Raw genomic sequence first — 14,556 nt, forward strand, 5'->3', positions numbered from 1 at the left:
AGAAAGGAAAAAGAAGAAGAAAAAGGAAGGAAGAAAAAAAAAAGGGAAGAAGAAAAGAGGTAAGGCTGATCTCTTCAAGTTGGGATATAATTTATCCATTGTTTCAAGTGATAAAGGTGTGATTTATATTAAAATTTTAGGGTTTTAACTTGTAGTAATAAAATGTCAAATTTAGGTGATATATGTAGGATTTGGAGCTCAAGCTTGAGGATTAATTAAGTTTCAGTTTCAGCAAGGTAGGTAGTAAAATTTTTGGGGAAACCCTAGAATTCGATTTTGGATTTTTGATTAATTAATTGTGAAAATGATTATATAAATAGAATATTTCACTTGGGAGTTGATTTTATGGAACAAAATGTATATTAAATGGGTGGAATTATGGTTACTAGTTTCACTAGATTGGAGAGTAAAATTAGTTTTTAACTTGGGAAGAAGGTTTTGTTGATGAATTAGTTATTAGAAAAGGGATTAGAAAGTGAGATTAGCTCCAATTGATCAAAAGAATATTTGGAAAATTCATTCGAGCATCGACCAATTTTAGTTAAGTATTATAGAAATAGATCTTAAAGTTTCTTAATTTAATAGTGGTTGATTAGTCATCTTGTTATGTATTCCAGGTGGTCACGAGGAGATTGAAAGAGCATATCAATCATCTTAGGTTCAACTTGCATTATGTGAGTGGATAAACTTATTTTTCAGAAATTAGTATTTATTTAATTTATATTAACTCAGAAAATTTATTAATTCATACAGTCGATTTGACAACACGATTTTCAGAATAAAATTGATTTATAACCAGTTGTTTTTAAAAGTTAAATTCAATTTAGTAAATCATTTTATTAGCATGTTATATGAGTATTAAATATTTCAGTATATTTAAAGTTATTTTCTAAAAAAAACCACCAGAAAGTACTCATGTGATTTTACCTCGTCTGCACTGGTGTGAATGTGTTTCCACAGCGTATGATCAGTATAGTGATTTTACCCGCTCTGCACTATTGTGAATGTGTTTCCATGGTGTATGACCATTTTATAGCTCTGCACGCGTACTTTCAGAATTATAGGATTACAGAATTTCAGAATTGAATAACCTTGCTATGTATATCGAGATTAATCGATACACCAGTATGGTTATTCCATGTACATTTTTGGTTTGATGTTTCAGTATTACATAGATTATCAGATTTTAGAAATGCAATATACAAAATAAAGATGTTTATGATCACAGTATATTTTAGTTTTAATTGTATTATCAGATTTTAAGCTACAGAATTCAGCTTATTCAGTTTAAAGAATAAATATTTTAGTTTATATGCCTGTGAAAATAAATTTTATACTATATGTCGATTTTCAGAAAGATTTTATGAATGGAAAAGTATACATTTACAAATATCCACTCACTGAGTCGCAAGCTCATATTTTTGCCACCTCATTTCTTATCATATAGAAGCTGTGTTGAGCCATATCGGAGCTTGTCGATCGGCGAGTTGTATGTCTCATCTTGTTAATTCATACAACACATATTTTCTGGGATTGATGTATTTTGTGTCAGAAAATGTATTAAGTCACAAGCTCATTGCATATTTTGTGTATGTTTTGAAATGAAGTTGTTTGGTGGTAAAGAAGGGTAAATTTCTTTTTCAGTACAACTACTTTGAAGAATTGGTATTTTGAAGGGCCGATGTACCATGTTTTAAACTATATGTACATGTTTAGGATATTTTATTTTATTTTCAGGTGGTTTTAGTCCATTTTTCAAAGGGAACTCTGCCGAAATTTTTATAGAATTATAACAGTCAAAGCATGTCAAGTTTGCCTTGGTGGTGGGTCCAGCACTTCGCTAGTATCTACCATCGGCGCACGACACGTGTCGGATCCATTAGGGTGATTCGAGACGGGTCGTGTCAATTGGTATTAGAGCATGGTTATAAAGTCAGTTTGCATGGTTTATTTGATTTTTGTTCTCATCATATCATACATATTTTGTTTTTTGGAAGTCATGGCTAGTGGTAATAAGACACGCAGGCTCCAAGATATGTCGTCTCAACTAGCAGCTGTTCCTGATGGGGATGCCAGTAGGGTCGAGGAATCAGTTCATCCGACCCATGATTAGCGAAGATATGGGGATGTAGCCAAGCCTGACTTAATAGCTGATAGGATTGCCACCGCTGTTGCTTCTGCTCTACGCAATACAAATAAAGATTGTAGTATAGAGCGGGCTACTAAATTAGGAGCTAAAGTATTTACAGGCACAGCTGATCCTGTAGAAGCAGAATCATGGATGGTGAGGATTGAAAGAATATTTGATGTGATGGATTGTCTTGATGATCGAAAATTACGACTAGCTACTTTCTTGCTAGAAGGAAATGCTTATGATTGGTGGAGGTCCGTACAGAGTAAATATGTTGATCCTTCTGTGATCACGTGGAGCGAGTTTAAAGATGATTTTAATGAGCACTTCTACCATCATTCTTACAAGACTGACAAACAGAATGAATTTTTGAGACTAGTACAGACATCAATAGTGGCGGAGTATCAAAAGAAATTTCTAGAATTATCAAAGTATGATGCTGCTCTTGTAGCTGATGAAGTTGATAAATGCAGAAGATTTGAGTATGGCCTGAGAGAAGAAACTAGATCAGTGGTGACTGCGTCTGGGTATGAAAATTTGGGTAAACTTGTAGAAGCAACGTTAAGGGTTGAGAAAAGTTTGTTTGAACAACATGGTGGTCAACAACAAATGAGACCGGGAATTGGAAGCAGTAGTCAGACATGGGCAGGAAGATCTATGACTAGGCCACCGAGGAAAGATCACAGAGGAGGTGGATTAGGTGTTTCCACTTCTGGTAGTTTTAAGTCCAGATCTCATGGCAGTCAGGGCTCGAGGTCGAGTCAGGGATCAGTACAGTAGCTAGGGAGTAACCGTACTCAGACTCAGAGATCTTCTCAGAGATCATTTACTCCTGGACAGAGTGATAGCTCTGGTGTGGCCAGATTTCTCTAGTGCCAGTTGTGCGAAAAATTTCACCCTGGTGAGTGTCTTAAGGGAATTGAAGTGTGTTATCATTGTGGTCAGAGGGGACACATGAGGAGAGAGTGTCTAGTTCATTTCCAGCAGGGTGGCATAGCATAGGGGGTTTCTTTACAGTCGGGTGCTGGCATTTCTAGACAGAATCTGAATCAGAATACTTTGGCAGGTAAAGAAGGTACTACTAGTGCTACTCAGTCTGATGCTGCTGACAGCAGTGGTACTAGACAGAAACGGACCCGTCCCGAATCACCCTAATGGATTCGACACATGTCGTGCGCTGATGGTAGATACCAGCGAAGTGTCGGACCCACCACCAAGGCAAACTTAACATGCTTTGACTTTTATAATTCTATAAGAATTTCGGGAGAGTTCCCTTTGAAAAATGGACTAAAACCACTTGAAAATAAAATCAAATATCCCAAACATGTATATATAGTTTAAAAAAGGGTACACCGACCCCTTAAAATACCAATTCTTCAAAGTAGTTGTACTGAAAAAGAAATTTACCCTTCTTTACCACTAAACAACTTCATTTCAAAGCATACACAAAATATGCAATGAGCCTTTGACTTTATACATTTTCTGACACAAAATACATCAATCCCAGAAAATATGTGTTGTATGAATTAACAAGATGAGACATACAAACAATGACACGATGTAGTTCAACTCGCTGATCGACAGGCTCCAATATGGCTCAACGCAGCTTCTATCTAATAAGAAATGAGGTGACAAAAATATGAGCTTGCGACTCAGTGAGTGGATATTTGTAAAAGTATACTTTTTCATTCATAAAATCTTTCTGAAAACCGACATATAGCATTAAATTTCTTTTCACAGACATATAAACTAAAATATTTATTCTTTAAACTGAATAAGCTGAATTCTGTAGCTTAAAATCTGATAATACTATCAAAATTAAAATATACTGTAATCATAAACATCTTTATTCTGTATACTGCATTTCTAAAATCTGATAAGCTATGTAATACTGAAACATCACATCAAAAATGTACCCGAAATAACCATACTCGTGTATCGATTAATCTCGATATACATAGCAAGGTTATTCAATTCTGAAATTCTATAATTCTGTAATCCTGTAATTTTGAAATTTTGAAATTTTGTAATTCTGGTCGTATGCGCGCAGAGCTATAAAATGGTCATACACCATGAAAACACATTCACAATAGTACAGAGCGGGTGAAATCACTATACTAATTATACGTTGTAGAAACACATTCATACCAGCGCAGAGTGGGTAAAATAACCATATAAAGTTATACACTGTGGAAATACATTCACACTAGTACAGACGAGGGTAAAATCATCTGGATACTTTCTAGTAGTTTTTTTTTAGAAAATAACTTTAAATATGCTGAAACATTTAATACTCATATAACATGCTAATAAAATGATTTACTAAATCGAATTTAACTTTTAAAAACAATTGGTTATAAATCAACTTTATTCTGAAAATCGTGTTGTCAAATCGACTGTATGAATTAATAAATTTTCTGAGTTAATATAAATTAAATAAATACTAATTTCTGAAAAATAAGTTTATTCACTCACATAATACAAGCAGAACCTAAGATGGTCGATAGGCTCTTCCAATCTCCTCGTCACCACCTGGAATACATAACAAGATGACTAATCAACCACTATTAAATTAAGAAACTTTAAGATTTACTTCTATAATACTTAACTAAAATTGGTCGATACTCGAATGAATTTCCCAAATATTCTTTTGATCAATTGGAGCTAATCTCACTTTCTAATCCCCTTTCTAATAACTAATTCATCAACAAAACCTTCTTCCCAAGTTTAAAACTAATTTTACTCTCCAATCTAGTGAAACTAGTAACCATAATTTCACCCATTTAATATACATTTTATTCCATAAAATCAACTCCCAAGGGAAATATTCCATTTATATAATCATTTTCACAATTAATTAATCAAAAATCCGAAATCGAATTCTAGGGTTTCCCTAAAAATTTTACTGCCTACCTTGCTGAAACTGAAACTTAATTAATCCCCAAGCTTAGCTCCAAATCCTACATATATCACCTAAATTTGACATTTTAATACTACAAGTTAAAACCCTAAAAATTTAACATAAATCACACCTTTATCACTTGGAACAATGGATAAATTATATCCCAACTTGAAGAGATTAGCCTTACCTCTTTTTTTCTTCCCTTTTTTTTCCTTCCTTTTTCTTCTTCTTTTTTCCTTTCTTCTTTTCCTTTTTCTTTCTTCTCTCACAGTCTCTGCTTCTTTCGCGTTACTGTGTGTGTAGGGGTGGGTTTTGGGAGAAAAAGAAAGGTCAAAGGTTGAATTTTAAAGTCCCACATGTTCAATTTGCAAAGAAAGTCCTTTAAATCTAATTACAACATACAAGTAAATCCTCAACTTCCAAAAATATATAAATAATCCCAATTTTTTTTTTATTTTGTCCAACTTAACCTTCAAAATATTTATAATTTATAAGATAAACCCAAATAAAATGATTTGGTCAATCAAGTCCCAAAAAAATGATTTGTTTCATACAAGTCCTCATTTGACTTGATTTTGAAAATTTCACAATTGACTTTGACTAGATAAAAATGTGGGTTGTAACAATCTTACCTCCTTAAAAGAATTTCGTCCTCGAAATTCAACTGGCAACTAACTGGGTAATGAATAAGTGAGGATATTGAGCACACATCTGATCCTCATTCTCCCACGTAGCCTCTTCTATTGTCTGATTCTGCCAAAGTACCTTAACAATGCGATTGTGTATTGACTACAGATAGCTTAATAAAGTGACTATTCGCAATAAGTACCCTTTGCCTCGTATTGATGATTTGTTTGACCAACTTAGAGGTGCTACAGTATTTTCTAAGGTTGATCTGCGCTCAGGGTACTATCAACTCAAAATTAAGGATGTTGATGTGCAGAAAACTGTCTTTAGGTCACGGTATGGCCATTATGAGTTTCTGGTGATGCCGTTTGGGTTGGCTAATGCCCCAGCAGCATATATGGCCTTGATGAATAGGGTACTTCACCCATATTTAGACAAATTTATGATTGTTTTCATTGATGATATCTTAGTTTATTCTCGTAGTAGAGATGAGCATGTTGAGCATTTGAGGATTATTTTGCAAACTTTGCGAGATAAGCAGTTGTATGCTAAGTTCAGCAAATGTGAATTTTGGCTGGATAAAGTTGTATTTTTGGGTCATGTTATCTCAGCTGAAGGTATTTATGTAGATCCTCAGAAAATTGAAGTAGTAACGAAATGGGAACGCCCTACTAATGTTACAGAAGTACGAAGTTTTCTTAGGTTAGCAGGTTATTATCGTCAATTTGTAGGGGATTTTTCCAAAATTACTCTTCCTTTAACTAGTTTGACTCGAAAGAACTCCAAATTTTTGTGGACTGATGAATGTGAAAAGAGTTTTCAAGAGTTCAAGAAAAGATTAGTTTCTACTCCTATATTTACCCTTCCATCTCCAGGTAAAGAGTTTGTGATTTATAGTGATGCTTCACGCCAAGGATTGGGTTGTGTTTAATGTAGAATGGGAAAGTTGTAGCTTATGCTTCTAGACAATTGAAAAAGCAAGAGTTAAATTACACAACTCATGATTTGGAATTAGCTGCAATGGTATTGGCATTAAAGATTTGCAGGCACTACCTATATGGTGAGAAATGTCAAATATTTACCGAACATAAAAGTCTAAAGTATATCTTTGATCAGAAGGAACTAAATCTAAGACAGAGAAGATGGTTGGAATTGACAAAGGATTATGATTGTCAGATTGACTACCATCTGGGGAAAGCTAACGTAGTTGCAGATGCTCTCAGTAGAAAGACTAGTTCTTCATCTCCATCTAGTGCAGTATATACTTCTTTGATTTGTGAGTTCAAGAAGTTACACACTCAGTTGTCAGTGACTACTTCAGGGGCATTATTAGCTCATTTTCAGGTAAGACCTTCTTTGATTGATAAGGTTAGAGAAGCTCAATCTGAAGACTTGACATTGAGAACTTTGAAAGCAGAAGTTAGTGTTGGGTTACGAATGGATTATGTTATTAGGAATGATGGTGCATTGGCTATGGGTAATAGATTATGTGTTCCAGATATTTCAGAATTGAAAAAGGAAATTTTAGAAGAGGCACATAGTTCTGCTTATGCTATGCATCCAGGCAGTAGTAAAATGTATCATACATTGAAAGATCATTACTAGTGGCTTGGATTGAAGAGAGAAATAGCAGATTTTGTATCCAATGTCTTATCTGTCAGCAGGTAAAGCTAGCTCGTAAGAAAATAGCAGGATATATGTGTGAATCTCTTCAAGTTGGGATGTAATTTATCTATTATTCCAAGTGATAAAGGTGTGATTTATGTTAAAATTTTAGGGTTTTAACTTGTAGTAATAAAATGTCAAATTTAAGTGATATATGTGCGATTTGGAGCTCAAGCTTGGGGATTAATTAAGTTACAGTTTTAGCAAGGTAGGCAATAAAATTTTTGGGGAAACCCTAGAATTCGATTTCGGATTTTTGATTAATTAATTGTGAAAATGATTATATAAATTGAATATTTCACTTGGGAGTTGATTTTATGGAACTAAATGTATATTAAATGGGTGGAATTATGGTTACTAGTTTCACTAGATTGGAGAGTAAAATTAGTTTTAAACTTGGGAAGAAGGATTTGTTGATGAATTAGTTATTAGAAAATGGATTAGAAAGTGGGATTAGCTCCAATTGATCAAAAGAATATTTGGAAAATTCATTCGAGCATCGACCAATTTTAGTTAAGTATTATAGAAGTAGATCTTAAAGTTTCTTAATTTAATTGTGGTTGATTAGTCATCTTGTTATGTATTCCAGGTGGTGACGAGGAGATTGGAAGAGCCTATCGGCCATCTTAAGTTCAGCTTGTATTATGTGAGCGGATAAGCTTATTTTTCAGAAATTAGTATTTATTTAATTTATATTAACTCATAAAATTTATTAATTCATACAATCGATTTAACAACACAATTTTCAGAATAAAGTTGATTTATAACCAGTTGTTTTTAAAAGTTAAATTCAATTTAGTAAATCATTTTGTTAGCATGTTATATGAGTATTAAATGTTTCAACATATTTAAAGTTATTTTCTAAAAAAAAAAAAAAAAAACCACCAGAAAGTACCCAAGTGATTTTACCCTCGTCTGCACTGGTGTGAATTGTTTTCACAGTGTATGACTTCATATGGTTATTTTACCCACTCTGCACTAGTGTAAATATGTTTCCACAACGTATGATCAGTATAGTGATTTTACCCGCTTTGCACTATTGTGAATGTGTTTCCATGGTGTATAACCATTTCATAGCTCTGCGCGCATACGACCAAAATTACGAAATTTCAGAATTTCAGAATTGAATAACCTTGATATGTATATCGAGATTAATCGATACACCAGTATGGTTATTTCGAGTACATTTTTGGTGTGATGTTTCAGTATTACATAGCTTATCAGATTTTAGAAATGCAGAAGATGTTTATGATTACAGTATATTTTAGTTTTGATAGTATTATCAGATTTTAAGCTACAGAATTCAGCTTATTCAGTTTAAAGAATAAATATTTTAGTTTATATGTCTGTGAAAAGAAATTTTATGCTATATGTCGATTTTCAGAAAGATTTTATGAATGAAAAAATATACTTTTACAAATATCCACTCACTGAGTCGCAAGCTTATATTTTTGCCACCTCATTTCTTATCAGATAGAAGCTGCGTTGAGCCATATCAGATCTTGTCGATTGGCAAGTTGAACAACATCGTGTCATTTTTTGTATGTCTCATCTTGTTAATTCATACAACACATATTTTCTGGGATTGATGTATTTTGTGTCAGAAAATGTATTAAGTCACAGACTCATTGCATATTTTGTGTATGTTTTGAAACGAAGTTGTTTGGTGGTAAAGAAGGGTAAATTTCGTTTTCAGTACAACTACTTTGAAGAATTGGTATCTTGAGGGGCCGATGTACCTTGTTTTAAACTATATGTACATGTTTGGGATATTTGATTTTATTTTCAGGTGGTTTTAATCCATTTTTCAGAGGGAACTCTGTCGAAATTTTTATAAAATTATAAAAGTCAAAGCATGTCAAGTTTGCCTTGGTGGTGGGTCCGGCATTTCGCTGGCATCTACCATCAGCGCACGACACGTGTTGGATCCATTGGGGTTGTTCGGGACGGGTCCATTTCTATCTAGTACCACTGCTGCCAGCAACATCGGACTGAGTAGCACTAGTTGCACTTGTTTTCCCTGCCAAAGTATTCTGATTCTTATTCTGTCTAGAAATGCCAGCACCCGACTGCAAAGAAACCCCCTGTGGTATACCACCCTCTGGAAACGAACTGGACACTCTCTCCTCATGTGTCCCGTTTAACCACAATGATAACACACTCCAATTCCCTTAAGACACTCACCAGGGTGAAATTTCCCGCACAACTGGCACTGGGGAAATCTGGCCACACCAGAGCTATCACTCTATCCAAACATATAAATTAAAATATTTATTCTTCAAACTGAATAAGCTGAATTCTATAGTTTAAAATCTGATAATACTATCAAAACTAAAATATACTGTAATCATAAATATCTTTATTGTGTATACTGTATTTATAAAATCTGATAAGCTATGTAATACTGAAACATCATACCAAAAATGTATCCGGAATAACGTGGGGCGAGTTTAAAGATAATTTTAATGAGCATTTCTACCTTCGTTCTTACAAGACTGACAAACAGAATGAATTTTTGAGAATAGTACAGACATCAACAGTGGCAGAGTATCAGAAGAAATTTCTACAATTATCAAAGTATGCTGCTGCTCTTGTAGCTGATGAAGTTGATAAATTCAGAAGATTTGAGTATGTCATGAGAGAAGAAATTAGATCAGTGGTGACTGCGTCTGGGTATGAAAATTTGGGTAAACTTGTAGAAGCAGCATTAAGGGTTGAGAAAAGTTTGTTTGAACGGCATGGTGGTCAACAACAAATGAGACCAGGAATTGGAAGCAGTAGTCAAACATGGGCAGGAAGATCTATGACTAGGCCACCGAGGAGGGATCGTAGAGGAGATGGATTAGGTTTTTCCACTTCTGGTAGTTTTAAGTCCAGATCTCATGGCAGTCAGGGCTCGAGGTCGAGTTAGGGATCAGTACAGCAGCTAGGGAGTAACCGTACTCAGACTCAGAGATCTTCTCAGAGATCATTTACTCCTAGACAGAGTGATAGCTCTGGTGTGGCCAGATTTCCCTAGTGCCAGTTGTGCGGGAAATTTCACCCTGGTGAGTGTCATAAGGGAATTGGAGTGTCTTATCATTGTGGTCAGACAGGACACATGAGGAGAGAGTGTCCAGTTCATTTCCAGCAGGGTGGCATACCACAGGGGGTTCTTTGCAGTCGGGTGCTGGCATTTCTAGACAAAATCAGAATCAAAATACTTTGGCAGGTAAAGAAGGTGCTACTAGTGCTATTCAGTCTGATGCTACTGGCAGCAGTGGTACTAGACAGAAAGGCCAGGCTGGACGACCCAGAACTAAGGGAAGAGTGTTTGCAGTGACTCAGCATGATGTCGACGAGTCACCAAATGTGGTTATGGGTACGTTATCTATTTTTGGGAAAAAGGCCCATTCTTTAATAGATTCAGGTACTATATCTTATGCATTTGCTATTTATACGGACCATATGTCAGAATCATTCGATAGTGATTTGGTGGTAGCAACTGCTGTAGGAGATTTACTTTTAGCTAACGGTGTGTACAAAGATTGCGTGATTAGAGTGAATGATCATGAGTTGAAAGCTAATTTGATTCCACTTGATATTCATGATTTTGATGTGATATTGGGCATGAATTTTTTGTCTGTAAATTATGCATCAGTTGATTGTTTTCGCAAAGAAGTGGTGTTTCGAAGGCCAGGAGAGCCTGAAATTGTTTTTAGTAGTGAACGGAGAATACTACCTTCGTGTATCATATCAGTACTTGATGCTGGAAAATTTCTTAGAAAAGGTTGTCAAGCATATTTAGCTCATGCGATTGACACCCAAATCACTAAATTGAAACTTGAAGATACACCAGTGGTAAAAGATTTCCCTAATGTTTTTCTTGATGATCTTCCAGGGTTACCTCCTGATAGGGAAATCAAGTTTACTATTGATTTGATTCCAGGGACTACCCCTATTTCACAATCACCTTACAAAATGGCTTCAGCAGAGCTGAAGGAATTGAAAGTTCAATTGCAGGATTTAGTTGACAAGGGTTTCATTAGACCCGGTGCATCTCCATGGAGAGCTCCAGTCTTATTTGTGAAGAAAAAAGATGGCACAATGAGATTGTATATTGACTACAAACAGTTGAATAAAGTGACAGTACGCAACAAGTATCCATTGCCTCGCATTGATGATTTGTTTGACAAACTTAAAGGTGCCTCAGTGTTTTCAAAGATTGATTTACGTTCGGGGTATCATCAGCTCAGAATTAGAGATATTGATGTACCAAAAACTGCTTTTAGGTCACGGTATGGCCATTATGAGTTTTTGGTGATGCCATTTGGGTTGACTAATGCCCCTGCAGCGTTTATGGACTTGATGAATAGAGTGCTTCGCCCATATTTGGACAGGTTTGTGATTGTTTTTATTGATAATATCTTAGTTTATTCTCGCAGTAGAGATGAACATGCTGAGCATTTGAGGATTATTGTGTAGACTTTGTGAGATAAGCAGTTGTATGCTAAGTTCAGCAAATGTGAATTTTAGCTGGATAAAGTTGTATTTTTGGGTAATGTTATCTCAACTGAACGTATTTATGTAGATCCTCAGAAAATTGAAGCAGTAACGAAATGGGAACGCCCTACTAATGTTACAGAAGTACGGAGTTTTCTTGGGTTAGCAGGTTATTATCGTCAATTTGTAGAGGATTTTTCCAAAATTGCTCTTCCTTTGACTAGTTTGACTCGAAAGAACTCCAAATTTGTGTGGACTGATGAATGTAAAAAGAGTTTTCAAGAGTTGAAGAAAAGATTAGTTTCTACTCCTATATTTACTCTTCCATCTCCAGGTGAAGAGTTTGTGATTTATAGTGATGCTTCACACCAAGGATTGGGTTGTGTTATAATGCAGAATGGGAAAGTTGTAGCTTATGCTTCTAGACAATTGAAGAAGCACGAGTTAAATTACCCAACTCATGATTTGGAGTTAGCTGCAGTAGTGTTGGCATTGAAGATTTGGAGACATTATCTTTATGGTGAGAAATGTCAAATATTTACTGATCAAAAAAGTTTAAAGTATATATTTGATCAGAAAGAACTGAATCTAAGGCAAAGGAGATGGCTGGAGTTGATAAAGGATTATGATTGTAAGATTGACTACCATCCGGGGAAAGCAAATGTAGTTGCAGATGCTCTCAATAGAAAGACAAGTTCATCCTCTCTATCTAGTGCAGTTTATGCTTCTTTGATTTGTGAGTTCAAGAAGTTACACACTGAGTTGACAACTACTACTTCAGGGGCAGTATTAGCTCATTTTCAGGTGAGGCCTACTTTGATTGATAAGGTTATAGAAGCTCAATCTCAAGACCAGACATTGAGAATATTGAAAGCAGAAGTTAGTACTAGGTTAAGAATGGATTATGTGATTAGAGATGATGGGACTTTGGCTATGGGTAATAGATTATGTGTTCCAATGTTCCAGAATTGAAGAAAGAGATTTTGGAAGAAGCACACAGTTCTGCTTATGCTATACATCTAGGCAGTATTAAAATGTATTATACATTGAAAGATCCTTATTGGTGGCTTGGTATGAAGAGAGATAGCGGATTTTGTATCCAAATGTCTTATATGTCAGCAAGTAAAGCCAGTTCGTCAGAAAACAGCAAGACTTTTACAACCATTTCCTATCCCAGAATGGAAATGGAAACACATTACTATGGACTTTTTATTTGGCCTTCCTCATACTCAAAATGGTCATGATGGAATTTGGGTTATCGTAGATCGTTTGACCAAGACGGCCAAATGTTTGTCAATCAAAGCTACTTATACTTTAAATAAGTTGGCAAAGTTGTATGTGGATGAGATAGTGAGCTCTTATGGTACTCCTTTATCTATTGTGTCAGATAGAGACCCTCATTTTACATCTAAATTTTGGCCCAGTTTGCAGGAAGCCATGGGTACTAAACTATATTTCAGTACAGCTTTTCATCCTTAGACAGATGGCCAGTCAGAGAGGACCATGCAGACTCTTGAGGATATGTTGAGGGCTTGTGCTTTAGAGCTCAAGGGTAGCTGGGATACTCATTTTTATTGATAGAGTTTGCTTACAATAACAGCTATCACTCTAGTATAGAAATGACTCCTTTTGAAGCTTTATGTGGTCAAAAGTGCAGGACACCAGTTTGTTAGGATGAAGCTGGTAAGAGGAAATTAGAAGGGCCGGAATTGGTTCAAATGACATCCAAAAATGTGAAATTGATCAAAGAAAAGTTGAATGCAGCTCAAGAGAGACAGAAAAGTTATGCTGATAGGCGCAGGAAAGATCTTGAATTTGAAGTTGGAGATAAAGTCTTTCTTAAATTGTCACCTTGGAAAGGGTGTTGAGATTTGGCAAGCGAGGAAAGTTGAGTCCACGATACATTGGACCCTATGAGATTATTGAGCAGATTGGCCCAGTTGCATACCGATTAGATCTGCCCGATGAATTATCCTGGATCCATGATGTTTTTCATGTTTCCATACTTCATAAGTACATTGCTTATCCTTCTCATGTTCCGGAGTCTCAGTCAATCCAATTGAAGGAAAATTTAACATATATAGAAGAGCTCGTGAGAATTTTAGACAAAAGTTGCAAATTCAGCGAAATCGGACAGTTTCACTTGTTAAAGTACTTTGGCAGAATCAGACAGTAGAAGAGACTACTTGGGAGAATAAGGATCAGATGCGTGGTCAATATCCTCACTTATTCATTACCCAGTCAGTTGCCAGTTGAATTTCGAGGATGAAATTATTTTAAGGAGGTAAGATTGTTACAACTCACATTTTTATCTAGTCAAAGTCAATAGTGAAAATTTCAAAGTCAAGTCAAATGAGGACTTGTATGAAATAAATCATTTTTATTGGGACTTGATTGACCAAATCATTTTATTTGGGTTTATCTTATAAATTATAAATATTTTGAAGGTTAAGTTGAACAAAATAAAAAAAAAGTTTTGGGATTTATTTATATATTTTTGGAAGTTGAGGATTTACTTGTATGTTGTAATTAGATTCAAGGGACTTTCTTTGCAAATTGAACATGTGGGACTTTAAAATTCAACCTTTGACCATTCTTTTTCTCCCAAAACCCACCCCTATACACACAGTGACGCGGGAGAAGCAGAGACCGTGAGAGAAGAAAGAAAAAGGAAAAGAAGAAAGGAAAAAGAAGGAAGAAAAAAAAAGGGAAGAAGAAAAGAGGTAAAGCTAATATCTTCAAGTTGGGA

General features: G+C 35.2%; 2 protein-coding genes across 2 annotated transcripts; both read left to right on the top strand.

Moving 5' to 3' along the window:
• The first annotated feature begins 6,680 nt into the window (after window positions 1–6,680).
• LOC111403491 lies at window positions 6,681–7,265 on the top strand. The gene has a single exon (XM_023032019.1). It carries the CDS (start codon window positions 6,681–6,683, stop codon window positions 7,263–7,265), a length of 585 nt encoding a protein of 194 aa, XP_022887787.1.
• Window positions 7,266–7,305: 40 nt separating this feature from the next.
• On the top strand, window positions 7,306–13,385 carry LOC111403499. The gene is made up of 11 exons (XM_023032029.1): window positions 7,306–7,324; window positions 7,406–7,413; window positions 7,915–7,971; window positions 8,532–8,582; window positions 9,137–9,414; window positions 9,720–10,186; window positions 10,417–11,783; window positions 11,841–12,744; window positions 12,831–12,938; window positions 13,195–13,248; window positions 13,291–13,385. Exons 1-11 carry the CDS (start codon window positions 7,306–7,308, stop codon window positions 13,383–13,385), a joined length of 3,408 nt encoding a protein of 1,135 aa, XP_022887797.1.
• The last annotated feature ends 1,171 nt before the right edge of the window (window positions 13,386–14,556 follow it).

The sequence above is a fragment of the Olea europaea genome, chromosome 1, assembly GCF_002742605.1.
Source record: "Olea europaea var. sylvestris chromosome 1, O_europaea_v1, whole genome shotgun sequence".
Lineage (NCBI taxonomy): Eukaryota > Viridiplantae > Streptophyta > Magnoliopsida > Lamiales > Oleaceae > Olea > Olea europaea.

Bases quoted from the DNA above. Each gene is read 5' to 3' on its own strand.
- LOC111403491 (XM_023032019.1), top strand. From the start codon at position 6,681: ATGGTATTGGCATTAAAGATTTGCAGGCACTACCTATATGGTGAGAAA.
- LOC111403499 (XM_023032029.1), top strand. The intron at 7,972-8,531 runs GTGAGCGGATAA...GTGATGTTTCAG, and splicing joins TTAAGTTCAGCTTGTATTAT to TATTACATAGCTTATCAGAT. The intron at 9,415-9,719 runs GTATACCACCCT...AAATCTGATAAG, and splicing joins CTGCAAAGAAACCCCCTGTG to CTATGTAATACTGAAACATC.